The 18,765-nt window shown below is 42.5% G+C and overlaps 1 protein-coding gene and 1 pseudogene across 1 annotated transcript; one reads left to right on the forward strand and one right to left on the reverse strand.

Moving 5' to 3' along the window:
- Positions 1–5,023: 5,023 nt before the first annotated feature.
- Positions 5,024–7,801, forward strand: LOC125547581 (annotated as a pseudogene).
- Positions 7,802–8,950: 1,149 nt separating this feature from the next.
- On the reverse strand, positions 8,951–14,450 carry LOC125542344 (glycine-rich domain-containing protein 1-like). The gene is made up of 9 exons (XM_048705339.1): positions 14,135–14,450; positions 13,831–14,017; positions 13,176–13,293; positions 12,762–13,013; positions 12,184–12,642; positions 11,335–11,882; positions 10,775–10,970; positions 10,493–10,648; positions 8,951–10,393 (listed from the first exon to the last, which is right to left on the reverse strand). Exons 1-9 carry the CDS (start codon positions 14,286–14,288, stop codon positions 9,161–9,163), a joined length of 3,303 nt encoding a protein of 1,100 aa, XP_048561296.1. The 5' UTR covers positions 14,289–14,450; the 3' UTR covers positions 8,951–9,160.
- Positions 14,451–18,765: the final 4,315 nt, after the last annotated feature.

An 18,765-nucleotide genomic window follows, 5' to 3' on the forward strand; every position in this document is an offset into this window, starting at 1 on the left:
CGCGTGATGGCGTCCATGTCCACGGGGTTGCTTTGGTCTAGGGCACGCGGCCATCATGTCTAATCTGATGCGGCACGAAGGCATCGTAGGCACCGAGTAGCTGCACCAGGGGTCAGCGAGGAAGGAAGAAGGTGCCTGGTGCAGCTTCGATGGCTGCAGTGCTGTGGCCACCTCACCGTTAATTTAATTTTAATTTATTATTTCTATTTTTCAAATTCATGAACATTTTTCAATTTCATGAACCTTTTTTTAAAGTTCATGATATTTTTTAAGACCATGAATCCATGGGAAAAAATAATTCATGCTTTTTTATACTAGTGAACTTGTTAAAAATCTATCAATTGTTTTCAAATTCATGAACCTTTATGAATAACATTGCTAATTTCAAATCCTTGATTTTTTTAATTCATTATTTTGTTTCTTAAATTTATGAATTATTTTCAGTATGAAAACTTTTTATAAGTTTTCATGTTTTTAAATTCCTTTTTTCCGAAATTTGGGTTTCTTTATTTTTCAGAAGTAGCAGCTACTGGTTTTTTTTAACGGCGAGCTGGGCGAGCGACACGGGCATTCAGCGAAGAACCTAATGGGCTGCCCAGGTGCCTGCCCTGCGAACATGAAAACAAACAGTGAGGCAGCACACGGGAAAAAAAACAGCATCCTATTTTTCTTTACATCTTTCATTTCCAATCTATTCCGGCATGCTTTATTTTGATAAAAGATAACTACGAATCTAAAAAAAGATTTGTGTATTTGAAAGTATTTTGGAATTATGAAATTATTCAAAAAATGAATACCTAAACAATTTTGGAATTTGCGAACAATTTTTTGAATTCATGAACATTTTTTGCATGCACACTACCTTGTTTGTAATGTGCATTGAATATCTTAAAATACAATGAACTTCTTTTAGTTATACAATGAATATTTTTTAATACAAACAGTAAACATTTTTAGTATATGTTGAACATTCTTCATATACAATGAACTTTTTAAATTATATGCTGATTTTTTTAATACACACTGATCTTTTTAAATTATACGATGAGCATTTTTTAATACACACTGAACATTGTTCCAATACACGGTGAACTTTTTTTTTAATATACACGTAACTTTTTTTGAAACATATACTGAAAAATTTTGTAAAAATATATTTTTGATTGTATTAGTTCTTTAATTTTGTAAAAGATCATGAATGCAAAAAAAAATTAAGAAAAAGAAACCGAAAAAGGGAAGTGGAAACAAAAATGTTCATAAATTTAAAAAATGTTCACAAATTTAAAAATATATTCATGATCTGTTTAAATGTTCACAAATTAAAATATATATATTAGCAAATGCTCGTGGGCGGCAGAAATGGGCGATGGGGTGGCAGAGTTTCTCATGGCGGCCGGTGGGATGGCAATGGCGGTGTAGGGGGACCGGAATCGAAGGCGGCGCCGATAGCCGATGAGGCGGCTGCGGATGGGAATGTTCAATGGGGCGGTTGTGGTTCACGCGGGCAGTGTCTTTGTTTTGCGGAACACACTCATGCACGCGACTCTTTTAAACAGGATCCCTTTTTCCTTTCTCTCTCTCCCGAAGTCCCAAGTTCATTGTCGCCTCCGTTGCCGACGATTGCGACCGGCTCCTGTTGTCACACCTTCGGCTGGTTTTCTTGCTATCTCCCCCGCGGCACCCCCTCCTAGTCCGTGACCTTGTGCTCCTGTGTGCTCGCCGGCCATGGTTACGTCAATTGGTTCTCGCTGTCGTGCGACGGTGTGGTTCGGTCTCGGCTACGATCTAGCGAGGTGAGTTATTGATTTTCTCCTCTGTTTATCCTCTGTTTTCTAAGTTTTGGGACCTAGCGCTTGAGCAACAGCCACTATACGCTGGCCATCGCGAGACGAGGTGATTTTTTTGGCTTTGGTAATGGTGTTCGGTTGGTCGCTGTGCATGTTATGGTTCATATCTATGGAAGTAGTATCATTCTTGTGCTTGCTTTGTTGTCCTGGCATGCTTGGTTTGTTTGCTTTGGTAACTGGATCATGTATGTTCATTACTGGAATAACAACTTAAAGGAAATATCTGCTGCATGCATGGGATTATACTACCTATATTCAACAAATATTTCCAACTTCACAATAATCTAACACAACATACAATTTGTATTTTTATTTTTCCTATTTATTCATCCAAATGTTTCATAAAAACAAATATTACTGAAATCCATTGCAACATATTCCGCCGCAACACACGGGGTCTCATCTAGTAAGGTTAATGTCCCCCTTCAAGGTAGGTCACAATCAACATGCATCTTAAGAACTTAAATAACAGACGAAACTTCGTGATGTTTCTCATCAAATTTTGAACCTTGCAAGCGAGCATTACACCTGAGTAGACCCGGGCATGAACAGCCTGGCCCAGACAACCCAACCCGAAAGCACGACATCCGGGCCGGGCTTGGGCTTGGGCTTAGCTTTTCCGCCAGAAACCCGTCCTGAAAGCTTGAAGATAAGCCTGAACAAGGCACACATTGTTATTTTATTAGAAACTAGTAATAATGTACGTGCAATGCACATTTATATTAGGTAGGATATTAGTTGCACGTTATATTAGGTAAGATATATCTGTTGCACATTGGTATTTGGTAAGATATCAATTACTTTTTCACGGAAATGGTAGGATATTAATTACATGACAGATTTCAAAGGATAGCGTTGAGTCAAAACGTGTTTATAACCAATGACAGTGGTGTGTAATTAGAGCGTTAAACGTGTTTGGTGCTCAACATTGAAGCGATTTGAACTGCTAGATAACATGATTTGATGGTCAAAATGATTTAGATCTGTCCATTTGGATATTTTTATATTGGTATAGATATAGATATAGCTATAATATATATTTGAAATATCCCAAAAATCATTAAAAAGGCACTGTTCATGTATTCAGGCCAGGCCAGGCCAGGCTCAAAGCTTGGGATTTTGAGGTCGAGCTTTGCAAAGCCCGTCCCAGAGAATGCCCAGGTTTGACCTCGAGTAATTAAGCTTCTTGAATTCATATTTTTGTGAAAACTCTATTTTTATTCTCTACTGTGAAACGAAACGTGAAGCAGGTTTCGGACACTCATCAACGTGGAGACGCACTAAGCTCGTGGTCGTAGCTGCACGGTTTGATCTCCATCGGGCGGCTGCAGCTCATACGTCTTCGGTAGCGAACAAAGGATAAGGTGCGTAGGAGCCGGTACCCGGTGGATTGTTTTTTTTTTTTTTTGAAACGGAGGCAAAAATTACCTTATATATTAATTAAGCAGAAAAAAATTACCCAGCTAATTACGGAAAACGGGACAAAAACCGGTCTGGCGGATCGTGAGCGTGACTGCAAAATTTCTCCGAGCCCAGAGTCCAGAGAGCTCTCGGTTTAAAAAAGGGTCGAGATAGCTCACCTTCATTTGGCCTCCCATCTGAACAGGGCCGGTCCTGAAATTTTGGGGGCCCGGGGCGAATCCAAAACTAGGGGCCCCTAGAATAAAAAATATAGTAATAATAAAAGATATATGCACATATAAAATATTACCGATAATCACTTAAATACATAAAAACAATATACATATGAGATAATTATAGATTTCACCTTTAAAAAATTCTAAAATTCCTCGATGTATAGTCACTTACGACAGGGCCGAGGTCAATCTCATCAAATAATTTCCTCTTGATGCATAATTTTTCAAAACCATTTAAACTTCGTAGTGTCATTGTTGATCTCAAATAGTTCTTCAATAATTCTATCTTTGAAAAATTTCTTTCGACCGATGCGACAGTTATATGGAACTGTAAATAAGATGACAAGCAACACAGGCATTAAGATAAACGTCGACTTCACATGTTTGAAATCACCATAGTAGACATTACACTATCTGACAAAGTGAAATTGATAATCTTTTTTATTAAAAAAAAGCAAAAACAGATGATCATCAACACTAGCGGTTTGTGTTTGTGCACCTGTTCAAATAACTATACTATTAGGGCTAGTTACATTTTTATCACTGATATTGATATCAACATTTTCGTCTTGTTCATATTCAGAATTCCCGTCAATTTGTTCCTCTTCCTCCACAACAATCCCTGATTCACCATTTGGGATCAACGAAGCACCGGTATTAGTTTTGAAATTTTTATCAAGAGCACCCCTCTGATTGTATCAACTCATCTAAACACCGTATTGTCTGTCTTCAACATGTTAAAAATAAAGAAAAAATGGCATCAAAGATTAATCGGTGCCAGCTATGCACCATGTATGCAAAGGATAAATTACTTAATCAGTAGTACTAAACTCATCGAGAGTAGGGCGTAGGGACTAGTAGTAATATAATATACCTTAGATAGATCATCGTTGGTGGTATGTAGGGCGTTCAGCGATGGGCCTATAGACGATGTGGCGCTCGACGAATCGGCGATGCCTGTGTGCATGTTCGTCGCCTGAAGTCGGGAGAGAAAGCAGCGCCGCCTAGTACTGACTGCATCTTGCGATCCGGAAGCACAGGAATAGAGATCGGCATCGACGAGGCGGCGAACTGGCGACCGGACTCAGGGCATCTCCAACAAGTTGTATGCTAGTTTTGTTGGTAGAATGTCCATGTCATTAACCAACAAGGTATCATACAACTATTCTAATGGATTGTATTTAAGATGGTAAGAAAATAAATGTGATTGTTCTCTATTTCACCTAGGAGCTTGTGCAAATGTTGTTGGTTAAACTACATACAACTTTGCTCTTTTTCTACATTTATTACATGCCACATCATCACTATGTCCTAGGTGGCAAATTTACCAACACCTATCTTATAACTGTTGGAGATGCCCTTAGGCTAGTCCCAGTGCTCCAACCTGGATCGGTGCTTAGCCTGCCATATCAGCAAAATTCATAAGTGGCGGGTTAATTAAGGAGGAGAGAGAGCGAACCGGTAACCCCACGAAGGAACGACTCCAAGCACACGACCCTAAGTGAAAACGCAGTAAATTCGATCCGGTGTGAAGCGCCGTATACCTTCGTCTCTTCTGTTTTTATCCCCTTCTTCCCATCGACCGAGCGGCGCCTTCGCCTCCTCTTCCTCCTCGCCGTGCGCCGCCGCCCCAGCGCAGCCACTTCGTCCTCACCGCGCGGTGCTGCCACGCCTCTCAATTGTCGCGTCAGCCGTCGTTCCCCCTAGTCGTTGAAGCTCCGGCGGATCCTCGAGTCTGCATGGACCGTCCTGTTCAGTTCAGTTCGCCATTGGCGCCACAAGTTCAGTTCGCCGCAGCCGGGAGCTCCTCCGGCCACTCACAGACGGCTCAAAGGTAATTATTTCTTTTCACAAAAGTAGATCTGCTAGTTTGTTTCAAAACGTTCAATTTCACCCTGTGCTTGCTCTTTCCTGTCCATGCTTAGATGGGTTTTTTCTCTGCTTCTTGCTAATTGATAGTTTGAACCATATGTAATTGATAGACTGAACCTTAGCATCGAGACTCTAATTTGAATAGCATATCATTTGAACCATAGATAATTGATAGTCTGAAGTCTGAACCATGCAGAATTGAGTCTGATTTAAATAGTATGTGATCTCAACGGCATGGCCTAGTCACAGAAATTTAGTATGAGAATAGTATCAACATTGATGCAATGTACACTAGCTTGTATCAGGATACTACATAACTAGCTCCGCCGGCCAGCCACAATCTGCTCGATGGTATCTTCCTTTCACAAATCAGAATACTCTTTTGTTCTGTATCCTAGTGCGCCTCATGCTTTGTCCCTCCCATTCTTGCTTAGATGAGATTTTTCTCTGCATCAGACTTGGGCTGTGGCCAAAATTTGACTGATAACTGGCCAAGAAGACCTAGTTGATTTCAATTCATAATTTTTGTTCAGTTCAGAAAGTTCTAATTGATTTCAGAACGTACTAGTTCAGCTCATAATACACAATGGTTTAGTTCAGTTTAGTTTGGAGTTACTTGTAGTTGGAAGGGACGTAGTTGATTATACTACATCTAGATACGTCTGTAGCAATCCTTTTATATAGGATCAAACTGAGTTCAGTTCAGTTTAGAACCAACAATTAATTTGAAGGTATTGCTATCTACTCTTACGAATTATCAGGCAACAATTTTTTGACAGAACCAAACTGAGTTTTATTGATCTGATGGAAATGCATAAGGATCTATTGATCTGAAGTTTCAGATGTTGTACACGGACAATTTGAAGTTCTATGAGAAATTGATTCAGACAGAATAAGATTAGGGTGTACAAAATTACTCTGATTTTAGTAGATGAAGCAAAATCAAACGCAATTCTGTTTTTATCACGAGAAGTTTGTCACTTAACTTGTTCGATCTTATTCTGATGTGTACAATTGTTGTCTTGTTTGTTACATGTTTCAGGCCTATGTATAACCATCCACCAGATGATCCTGATGATACAGATCAACAACATGATAGTGATGCCAGAAACACTACATATCCAACAGAGTTATACACACTTGATGAATTCCTAGCCGAGGAGGACATGCTAGACTCCTTCATCGAGGAGATTGCTGTGGAGTTGAAGGGAACACTTGAGGCTCTTCAAGCAAGATCACTTAGCAGGAGTGGTCCGAGGATATACGTGAATAGACCGCGTGAAGAAGCACATCAACAGCTTGTACGAGATTACTTCTGTGACAATCCTCTCTACCGTGCCAAAAAATTTCGGAGAAGATTCAGGATGAGACGACCTCTCTTTCTTCGCATCGTCAATGCGCTAGGTGAGTGGTCTCCATACTTCACCACAAGGACAGATGCGCTTAACCGTGAAGGGCTCTCTCCACTGCAAAAGTGCACGGCGGCAATACGCCAATTGGCTTATGTCACACCTGCAGATAGTCTTGATGAATATCTCAAGATTGGCGAGACTACCGCAGTTGATTGCTTGAAGAACTTTGTGCAAGGAGTGATTGATACCTATGCTGCAGAGTATTTGCGAAGCCCCAACACTGAAGATACAGAGCGCTTACTCTGCATTGGCGAAGGTCGTGGGTTTCCTGGCATGTTAGGAAGCCTGGATTGTATGCATTGGCGTCGGGAAAATGTCCTATTGCATGGAAGGGCCAATTTACTCGTGGCGATAAAGGGTGGCCTAGTCTTATTCTGGAAGCAGTTGCTTCGCAAGATCTCCGAATATGGCATGCCTACTTTGGTATTGCTGGGTTAAACAATGACATCAATGTGCTAAATCAATCGCCATTGTTTATCAAGCAACTGAAAGACCAAGCTCCTAGAGTGAACTTTTTTGTAAATGAGAAGGAATATCAACATGGTTATTACCTTGTAGATGGGATATACCCAGAATGGGCAGCTTTTGTGAAGACAATATCAATGCCACAAACAGAGAAGCACAAGTTGTTTGCTGCACATCAGGAAGGGGCAAGGAAGGATGTGGAACGTGCTTTTGGTGTTTTGCAGGGTCGATTCTCTATCTTGCGTCGTCCTGCACGTTTGTATGACCGGGGTGATATTCAGAAGGTCATGATAGCTTGCATCATTCTTCACAATATGGTAGTCGAGGATGAAAAAGAAGCGGCGGCTAATATTCTTGATTTGAACAAGGAGGCGGGTACATCCATTGTTCTACCATCAGTATTCACACACGGCGACATACCGGTATTCGCCCAGGTGCTACAAAGGGATGCAAGAATCCGAGATCGTGGGACTCACAGAGCACTCAAAACTGATTTGGTAGAGCATATTTGGAAAAAGTTTGGGACAAAATAGATTATTATCATCATTTATTTTAAGCATCATTAATTGTAGGTGTAATTTCATGTATTTTCATAATATCTTATTGGCACTTTATGTATGGATTCAAGTCAACTATATTTCCATGTGTTTTCCTCAAGGGATATTATTTGCTTAATACGTAGCACAAATATGCCACAAAGTTTATATACTACAAAAGATCCTTGGACTAATTAAATGAAGAGAGCTTAGCTACAAGAAGCTAAGCACCTATGCATTGGGGAGTTTGGTTGCTAAGCTATTTAATATGCTTAGCACCCCATCTAAGCACCGGTCCATTGGCAGCAGCCTTAGGAAAGAAATTAAGAGAGAAAAAGACGGCGTAGGATCTGGAGATTGCTCCATGATGGAATAGGAAGGATCGCTACCTTTGCATGATTCCATGGCACATACTTTAGGCTACATACTTGGGGAGGGCCCCCTCAATTTTGAGGGCCCGGGGCGGCCGCCCCCCCTGCCCCCCCTCAGGGCCGGACCTGCATCTGAATAAAAAATATAATAAAAGCTTTCCTTTGCAATGTGGGAGTCCGGGCACCCGCTCGTCGCACCGGGCCGAGACAGAAAGCAGTACCGGACGCCCTCAAGAACAGCTTTTGTATATTCTAATGAGCAGCTCTCAAGAACAGACAAATTCAATTCAGGATTTGGTCAAGGTTTGTGAATATGTTTATGAGCAGTGGTGGAGCCAGGATCTGGACACAACCAAGCGAAAGCACGCACCGTAAACACGACTAATACAAGATGAATATACATAGTATTGCTAGTGCAATAACATTTGTTCAACAACAACCACCGTTACAAATATCTCCGAGGTATATAATCTCAATGACTAAAAAGCGCTAACTACAAATATATAAGATGAATAAAAGGAGTATTTGACAAAAAACTATCACATTAGGGGTTACCGTCCCACAGAACTACCACTTTCAAAAAAGTGACCGATAACTATCAAAAATTCTAATTTTGTGACTAAAAACTACCACTTTTGAAAAATGACCAGTTTAGACGATTTAAACACATTTATGACATGCGGGACCCGCCCATCAAGGCTGACGTGGCGGCAAAGTCAATTTCGTTTATTTTGGTTTATTCATCGCAAGAGTTAGCATCTATTTATTCGGTCAAAATCCAATTTTTTTCTCTAATCTTTCCCTGTCCAATAATCACAAATCACATAGTTTAATATCGTACATGCCACAAGTACAACATAATATATTCACCACAACGCATTGTGAACCACGAGTAGAGGCATTGCAAACTGCACAGGACAGAGTGTAGTTTTTATTCGACTTCATCTCCGACTAGAGCGTGCGGCATGCCATCACCGGCAGTCACCGCCCGCACGCCGACCACCTCAAGCATGGGCATGCTTACGAGGCTGTGTTCAGCATGCCGCCGCAGCCTGAACCGCAGCCCCCTGACTTGGCATGGCTCATCTTGGAGCCTTCCATGACCATGCCGCCACAACCGCCGCCGCAGCCGGCGCCACAACCTGAACCGCAGCCCCCTGACTTGGCATGGCTCATCTTGGAGCCTTCCATGACCATGCCCCCACAACCGCCGCCGCAGCCGGCGCCACAACCTGAACCGCAGCCCCCTGACTTGGCATGGCGCATCTTGGAGCCTTCCATGACCATGCCACCGCAACCACCGCCACAACCCGAACCGCAACCGCCTGACTTGGCGAAGCCAATCTTGGAGCCTTCAATGACCATGGCGCCGCAGCCACCGCCACAACCTGAACCGCAACCGCCCCCACAGCCCGAACCGCAACCGCCAGACTTGGCGAAGCCGGTCTTGGAGCCTTCCATGACCATGCTGCCACAACCACCGCCGCAGCCTGAGCCACAGCCGCTAGACTTGGTGCAGCTAGTTTTGGAGTGTTCGATCAGCATGCCGCCGCAACCACCACCACAGCCCGAGCCACAGCCGCCTGACTTGGCATGGCCATTTTTGGAGCCTTCAACCACCATACCGCTGCAACCGCCACCACAACCTGAACCGCAGCCGCTAGACTTGGCAATGCCAGCCTTGGAGCCTTCAATGGCCATGCTGCCACAGCCTCCTCCACCACAACCTGAACCACAGCCACCTGACTCGGTGTTCCCCTCTTTGGAGCTTTCAATAACCATGTTGCCACCACAGGAACCACCGCATCCTGATCCACACCCAGCAGACTCAACATGGCCATTCTCGCCGCCTGCAACGATGCCACAGCTCGCATGACCATTCTTGTAGCTCATGGTGACCACAGAGACACCGCATCCACCACCACAACCTGATCCACAACCACCGCACTTAGAATCAGCCACCTTGTCACTTGCAGTGACTGAGCTGCCATAGCTAGCATGACCAGCCTTGTCACTTGCCATGACCATGTCACCGCAACCAGCCGTGCCACAAGCGCCACATTGCGCCGAACCAGCAGTGGCACCTGCTGCTCCACCTTTCACCGTCTGAGAAACCACTGTAGTATCAGGCTCAACGGTTTCAGCCTTCTGTGCCATGGCACCTTCGATGAGCTTCGCACCATCTTTGCCAATGGAATTCAGGAACAAGAATGATATCGCGATCCAGGGAAGCAGGAACCAATCCTCATCCACCTAAATTTAAGTAAGAACACCATGATGAGTATATCTGAGATGCGAGGAAATTAACTTTGACTACTTAGAAGGATATGGCATTAGAGCTGAGCATTGTACCGAGATAAATTCCGATTCAGTGTCAACTAGCGCGACTGCTTTGCCATAGGGGTGTTCAGCTGAGAACTTCACAGCAGTAACTGCTGCAGTATCATCAGTATGCTGACTGCAGCATTTGAGTTCATATGCTAGTCTCCTTCCCTTGTATAGTTTGATCTGCTTTGTTCAAAGAAGTACTAGAGCTGTGAGTATGCTAAATGCATAAACATTTATTTATTTACATATGACTTCTGAGCGAACACACGCTGCATGTATGCATGAAATGAGCTGTAGTTGCCTTACCAGTTTGTTGTCGTATTTGAGCTCGTTTATGCAGCCATCCTTGCTTGGTTTCAGGTCAAGAGTGATGGATGAGTTGGAGTTGTTAAAAGACCATTTGTTTTCTGTGAATTCTGCAAGCTGAAGTGGCTGCTTTGATGACTTTGTTACTCCGACCAATTCCCGAGTGAGAGCCATGCCACTCTTGGCCTTGTGCTCCCTGAAGTAAAAGGGAGGAATTTCTCATTAGACCAGAAGAAACTGATATATTTTTTTCTTAAATATGGTAAATAGAACTTTCCAGTGTCCACTGGAATAAATTTGGATCTGCTTTGAAGGCAAAATACAAATACTGCTATGTAAGTTGAATGTTAATTCCTGCAGCTAATACAGTACCAATTTGCAGTTTGAAATGAAGATGTAATATAACCATATGTTATTAGCAATCATGTATCCTATAGTAAAATAAATTACCAGTAAGTATCATGCAGGACTTACTAATTAGCAAAAAAATGTGTTCTAGACTCACTGTTCAGTTCTTCACATATACATGTACCAGTCGATACCATGGACAAAAAACATACCTTATCTGAAGACGAATGAGTTCAGTACCACAATCATACACGAAGCGAGTCCAGGAGCTCATATTTTGATCCTTGATGGAATGTGGCAATAGACAGGCCTTCAGAGAGCAAGGCTTCACATTGACCATGCCAAGAACGTGTGGAGCCTGCCTTGGGACGGTACAAGATGCAGCAACACGAAGACTGACAGGAGGGGAACCGGCATACGCACCACAAGTTTTCAGTTCAAACCACCTCTCAAAGGAAAGCTTGGAATCATGCTGCGTAAGCTCTTCAACAGAGATCGAAACCTTCCCCAACGGTTCTGGTTTCTTCGATGATGATGATGCCCCAAAATAGGCCTGATCAATCATTACTGTAAGAATGAGATCGCCAGTCGGTTCACATTGGAAACCAGCTCCGATGCTCTTCCCTGTTTTGGTAGAAATATCCAACCTGCCGCCATCACGGATGAATGCATCTGGTTTAGTCTTGGTGAACCATACATACACGCTTTTCTCTGGAATTGAAGACGGTAAATTCTTGATGTCCACAATCTGTAAATGTAACTGCAAAAGGATGAAAATATTTTGAGTTTTCATAATAAATTCAGTAAACGTCTCTAGGTAAAAGAAGCTCTCAATCGTGTTTTCAGATAACCATTATCAGGCGTGCTTCCAAATCAATAATAATATCAATAGTACATCTAGATACATCCATTTCCGCGACAAGTAATTCCGAACGGAGGGAGTACAACATACCACATTTCGGGTTATTTTATTAGATCAGAAAATTCTTTGGAACCGAAATTATTGTACCAACTGTTGCTTCATGGACAGCAATTATTAAGATGTAAAAAGAGTATCATACCTCCACAACTGTTGTTTCAAGAATAGTAAGATGCTTCTCTGCTTTATCGGCACCGGAAACACTATCATCCTCACTAGTACTGAATATCTGTGGAATGGATGTCACAGGAGATGGCAAGCTTCCACGGTACATAGCGCCAGCCTTCCAGTATCTCACACCAAAGCTATTCTCAAACTGCTCGGTGGTCCCTGAAAATCCGGTGTCGAGCTTCTTCCCTTCGGCTCGATCATCATCTGTGTCATCATGCTCCAGAACTTTCCCAAGGAGACACAGCATGTCATTGCAGTAGGCAACAGAATTCAGTTGGTGGGTGTGCCACATTAGATCCACATCGTAGGTTGGCACACGAAAGAGGTTCATTCCTTTCTCCTGATTCATCTTGATCAGATACAAAAAGCCTTTGTACCGAGCTAAAGCGTCTTCAAGAAAACGGCGATCATGCATGTTTGGTGTTCCAACCTGCCAGAAACAAAGGAACTCACTGACTTTCTGTACATATTTATTGTTCTTGCATATATTTTCTTTTACAGAAAGATTAGTAGTACATCAGAGCAAAGGTTAGTGGTGTAACTAGCTACCTGGTAGACGAAAGTAGACTGTCTCTTAACAGCTGAGATCAAATCATAGGAAATGCCCCCTGCAGTTCCATCATCCACATAAACAGAATCGTCAGAAGGGCTTGTGTACTCCAACTCAAAAGGCTCCCCAGGATATAACTCAGTCCAAACTTTCTCAGACTGATCCTTGGACTTTGCATGAATGGAGGACCTGACATTCTTAGAGTCCAGCATCCTGCCATATAATCTCTTGCAGTCCTTTATGTATCGAGTCTGAAACCATACAAGATGATTTCGGTTTAGAAATTATTTCCAGCCATGTTCAAACTAGTATTTTCTTTTATGAAGTGCCGCAAGCAAATACGAGTAGTTCTCTAATGTGGTGTTGACAGATTTTGAACTATACGCGAGCATCTGTGAGTTAATATGCAATACCGGGTTAAGCCGATGACAGTGCCATATCCATTCACAGTCAAGGGGAACAACCAAAGGCTCATCTGCAACAGCGGCCTCATTGTGCTTGGCAAGAAGGGGAAGCCAGCAAGCTTTGTACCTAGCACAACAACAAAGTCGGTCAATATTTCGAAGTTGTCTATACGACAGAGAACATAAATTAATTTAGCATCAGTGATTTTTATTTATTTTACATAGCATCAGTGATTTCAGCATGATAGGGACTTTGAACGTTAATAAACAGCCAGATTTAATTTCATGCCAAAATTGTAGATAAGGACATAACTGTGGCACCAAATTGTAACTGAAAGCACAGATCAGTGGATGGTTTCAGAAAAAATCCCCCAACTTAATTATGTCAAGGTTAACTGAACAACTAGTGGTTTTGTCTAATTTTCCTCGAGCAGGTGTTTGTCAGGTGATTCACCAAGAGTTTATCGAAACATGGCAAGGATTAATCACTGAGAAATTTTATTTCCCAACACAAGACACGCCAGAGAGGGTAGAGACTGTTGACCAACAATACCCCGACAGAAAAAGAATGAGACACCTCATCAGAAAAACAAACTAATTCCCAGACGCAATGGTCTCTTGTGTTGCTGAAGAGGCAACGAGATGGATGGCGACAGATTGATACCTGCGTATGGCCCTGTGGAGCAGCGGGCCCTCGTAGAGCCACCGGCGGCGGTCGACCGCGGCGAGGAACTCCAGGTGCCGCAGCGCGGCCGGGACGAGGTCCTCGCCGACGCCGATCGCCTGCGCCGCCGCCCACCGCGACTCCTGCTCCGCGTCCATCTTCTTTCTCCCCCCTGGCTCCGACCCACCTGCAGTTGGGATAATAGATTGGGGTAAATAAACCACGGGAATGGAACGATCACTAGACGGCGATCGTGGGCGGGTTCTTGGCGCCGCAAAAGATTATATCAAACTAGAACAAGAACCTGAGAGAGATTGCGCTACTGACAGACAGCTCGCGCTACGGACTCTGTCACCACGGCTGCTGTCCCGCGAGTCCCTATTTATACAGGGAGGGAGTGGAGGATGGAGCACGCAATGGATGGAATGGCGAGGCAAAACAAAACAGGGCCTAAACATAAATTGTTGACGAACAGAAATTCTAGCATCGATCGCTATCCACAACGACGCGACGCCATAATGTCATTATGTATGAGCTTTCAGTTAAGGGCGGGCCGGCCGGCACTCGTCGCGTGTGCCGCGCAACTCTGCACACTTTCTGAACCCATATCCATCCATGATCGATCCATCTTTCTTGCCAACTCTGCACACTTGTTGCTATTGGTACAAAGCAAATGAATGTACTACTACGGAGCCAGAGGAGTACTGTACGAGCATGTCTGTACTACACTAGTCCTTTAGGTAATACTCCCTCCGTTTCTTTTTACTCCGCATATAAGATTTGGTCAAAGTCAAACTACTCAAAGTTTAACCAGATTTATATGAAAAAAATATGAACATCTACAATACTAAAACTATATAGTATGAACATACATTTCATGATGCATCTGATAATATTAGTTTCATATTGTGAATGTTTATATTTTTTTAATATAAATTTAGTCAAACTCTACAAAGCTTGATTTTGACCAAATCTTATATGCGGACTAAAAAGAAACGGAGGGAGTACCCTTTGCAGCTCATCAGAACTCTGGAACGTAGAAAAATATATACCTGCTATAAATATTGTGCACACCATAACAAGTACTCTGTACTCTCTCTCCCTCCGTTCACAGATATAAGATGTTTTGAATATCTCAACATGAATCACATACCGACTGAAATGAACAAACAAACACACTGAAACGTGTCTATATACTTTTCATTCGGGAAAAGTGGTAGTATTAAGCATCTTATATTTGTGAACAAAGGGAGTACAACTTTTTCAAGGGAACGAAGGGAGTGCAACTTTAGCCTGAATTGGGTAGACCCATCACCAACTGTAGCAATAATTCAGGAGGACCCTAGCTACTCCTTGGAAAAATATTGTTGCTTGCAAACTTAGAAAACCATGCACTGCACATCCCACTTGGATTCAATAATGGAGATGCTCTCTCTGGCTGTGCGGATCATGCCACTTTCGGAGCATGCGCAGCACCACAGTAGTACACTCGTACTGCACTAGTACAGAGCTCAAGGCGTTTGATCGTACGGTACGTCACATGGCCATGGTTTCTGCCAGGTCATGTGTGCCCCGGATAAACAATTCTGGAGCGGAATTATTCTAGCGCAGATTAGAGCATCTCCAGCAGTTCCGTAAAATAATTACAGTTTAGGTGAAGTTGGGGGCAAAAAGCTCTTCAACCATTTCCGTAAACACGCAAAAAAAATACGAATCCCATATAATCTTCGACAAATTTCCTTCATCTACGGGAAGATGGCCCTTTCCGTAAAAGTGCCACACGAACTAAACGCCACTGGAGTCCACCCTCCCCCCACCACCGACCGATGTGCAGCTCGCTCGCCGTCATATGATGTTAGACACCCACCGCCGCCGAACAGGCGAACACCATCGTCCACTATTAGTTGGCGTCGCGCCACCGTCAAAAACTACTTTTATGAAAAGTTTTCACTGAAACTGAGAGAAGACTCACCTGAGAACCTCCTCTTAAGTTATATGGGTACCTCGTAAAACCACTTTTACAGAAAGTTTTCACTGAAACTGAGAGAAGACCTCACCAAAGAACTTCCTCTAAGTTATATGGGTACCTCGTGAAACCACTTCTGCAGAGTTTTTTTTCAGAAACCACTGGAGATGCACATCTGTTGGGTTAACACGATGTTCTATTGGGCTTATTCTTGGCTTTTGCACTTTGGCTTATAGTACTAAAAAAAGGCATCTATTTATGAGCTTCCGGCTTTGGCTTTTGGCTTATAATCATCATGTAACAATACTGAGTCATAAATCAAAAGCCTATAATAGGTCATTTTCTGGCTTATAATCCAGTCCAATAGCTAGAAACAAGATCAAGTCTCACGTTGGTTAACGGAGGAGGCAGAAGACAACTTATAAGAATGAAGTGTCCCCTCTTATAAAACTAGTCTTTGAGAGAAAATCTTATTGGACCCTCTTTTAAAAGTGAAATTTTTGTTTTTGTCACTCTAGCTTTTGCCCATTTTTCTTATATCACTCTAGCTTTTGACATTTCACTTTTCACACTCTTAGCTTTTGACAATACAACACAATTTTCATTCTGGTCAAAAGCAAAATAATTTCATTTCACTTTTGCCTATTTTGATGTAGGTTCTAAGGCAGAGTAACGGAGACCAAGATCGAGCAAAATATCATATAATCTAGAGGGATATGTGATGACCCACAAGTATAGGGGATCTATCGTAGTCCTTTCGATAAGTAAGAGTGTCGAACCCAACAAGGAGCAGAAGGAAATGATAAGCGGTTTCCAGCAAGGTATTCTCTGCAAGTACTGAAATTAGTGGTAACAGATAGTTTTGTGATAAGATAATTTGTAACGAGCAACAAGTAACAAAAGTAAATAAGGTGGAGCAAGGTGGCCCAATCCTTTTTGTAGCAAAGGACAAGCCTGGACAAACTCTTATATGATGTAAAGCGCTCCCGAGGACACATGGGAATATCGTCAAGCTAGTTTTCATCACGCTCATATGATTCGCGTTCGGTACTTTGATAATTTGGTATGTGGGTGGACCGGTGCTTGGGTGCTACCCTTAGTTGGACAAACATCCCACTTATGATTAACCTCTATTGCAAGCATCTGCAAATACGACAAAAGTATTAAGGTAAATCTAACCATAGAATGAAACATATGGATGCAAACCAGCCCCTTACGAAGCAACGCATAAACTAGGGTTTAAGCTTCTGTCACTCCAGCAACCCATCATCTACTTATTACTTCCCAATGCCTTCCTCTAGGCCCAAACAATGGTGAAGTGTTATGTAGTCGACGTTCACATAACACCACTAGAGGAGAGACAACATACATCTCATCAAAATATCGAACGAATACCAAATTCACATGACTACTAATAGCAAGACTTCTCCCATGTCCTCAAGAACAAAAGTAACTACTCACAAAGCATAAACATGTTCATAATCAGAGGGGTGTTAATATGCATATATGATCTGAACATATGATCTTCCACCAATTAAACCAACTAGCATCAACTACAAGGAGTAATTAACACTACTAGCAACCTACTAGCACCAATCCCGGACTTGGAGACAAGAATTAGATACAAGAGATGAACTAGGGTTTTGAGATGAGATGGTGCTGATGAAGATGTTGATGGAGATTGCCCTCTCCCGATGAGAGGAGCGTTGGTGATGATGATGGCGATGATTTCCCCCTCCGGGAGGGAAGTTTCCCCGGCAGAACAGCCCCGCCAGAACCCTAGATTGGTTCCGCCAAGGTTCCTCCTCGTGGCGGCGGAGTTTCGTCCGAGAAGATGGCTTATGATTTTTTTCCATCGAAAGAGTCCATATAGCAGAAGATGGTCACCAGAGGGCCACCAGGGGGCCCATGAGGTAGGGGGCGCGCCCAGGGGGGTACGGCGCGCCCCCACCCTCGTGGGCAGGGTGTGGCCCCCCTGGTGAAGTTCTTGCGCGCAATGTTTTTTTTAATATATTTGTAAAACATCATCCGTGAAGTTTCAAGACTTTTGGAGCTGTGCAGAATAGGTCTCTAATATTTTCTCCTTTTCCGGCCAGAATCCCAGCTGCTGGCATTCTCCGTCTTTATGTAAACCTTGTAAAATAAGAGAGAATAGGCATAAGTATTATGACATAATGTGTAATAACAGCCCATAATGCAATAAATATTGATATAAAAGCATGATGCAAAATGGACGTATCAATATGCTAAAATTGGTAACATAATTCATGATGCTTGTGTTGTATCTAATGCCAACGTAGAGTAAGTGGAGATTGGGCGGAATCAACAACTTACCAAAATTGTGTAGGAGAACCATCACATAAGCGTACATGCTCATCCAAAATGGTACACATACGGGGAGATTCATGGACTCATTTTACGGGAAGTCGTGGCTTCCTCCCAACCACAAAACTGCCCCCGCCCACCTACATGGAATTGAACTTAAAAAATACTAAATATACTAAATTAATGCCTGCGAATAAGTTGATTTCTTTCACACTGGCGCCTTTAAGTTGGAATAAACATGCTTGCGCAATCGTAATTAAATCACCAGAACTAGTGAACACTAACAAAGTAATTGAAACATAACATATTATTATATAGTTTTAGGTTCTATGTACATCACTAACTGCAGCTACCAACAAAACTCAAACCACCATTCGAAATTGACTATCAAAGAAACAAAAGTGACAACTGGATATACTGCTCAAACTACAAGTTTCAAAGTGTCCATTGGTTTAACAAGCATACTGCTCAAACCACAAGTTTCAAAGCATATTGTTATTTCACTCCCCAAGAGTACGGTTGCTTCTTTTCTGTTTGTTTTAGGTATCCATCACATTATATATGTTGTTCTATTGGTGGCAGATTTGAATTATCTAGGATTGTATGGTGTGCCAAATATTAGTTGCATGCTCTTGCTAGGATGG

The sequence above is a fragment of the Triticum urartu genome, chromosome 3, assembly GCF_003073215.2.
Source record: "Triticum urartu cultivar G1812 chromosome 3, Tu2.1, whole genome shotgun sequence".
In the NCBI taxonomy this organism is placed as follows: Eukaryota; Viridiplantae; Streptophyta; class Magnoliopsida; order Poales; family Poaceae; genus Triticum; species Triticum urartu.

What these genes read in the sequence shown, in the direction of transcription:
- LOC125542344 (XM_048705339.1), bottom strand. Translation starts at nt 14,288, where the DNA reads ATGTTTAGGCCCTGTTTTGTTTTGCCTCGCCATTCCATCCATTGCGTG. An exon ending in CTCCACAGGGCCATACGCAG is followed by an intron (nt 13,294 to 13,830) that starts GTATCAATCTGT and finishes TTGTTGTGCTAG; the next exon opens with GTACAAAGCTTGCTGGCTTC. An exon ending in CTCATTCGTCTTCAGATAAG is followed by an intron (nt 10,971 to 11,334) that starts GTATGTTTTTTG and finishes CTTTTACTTCAG; the next exon opens with GGAGCACAAGGCCAAGAGTG.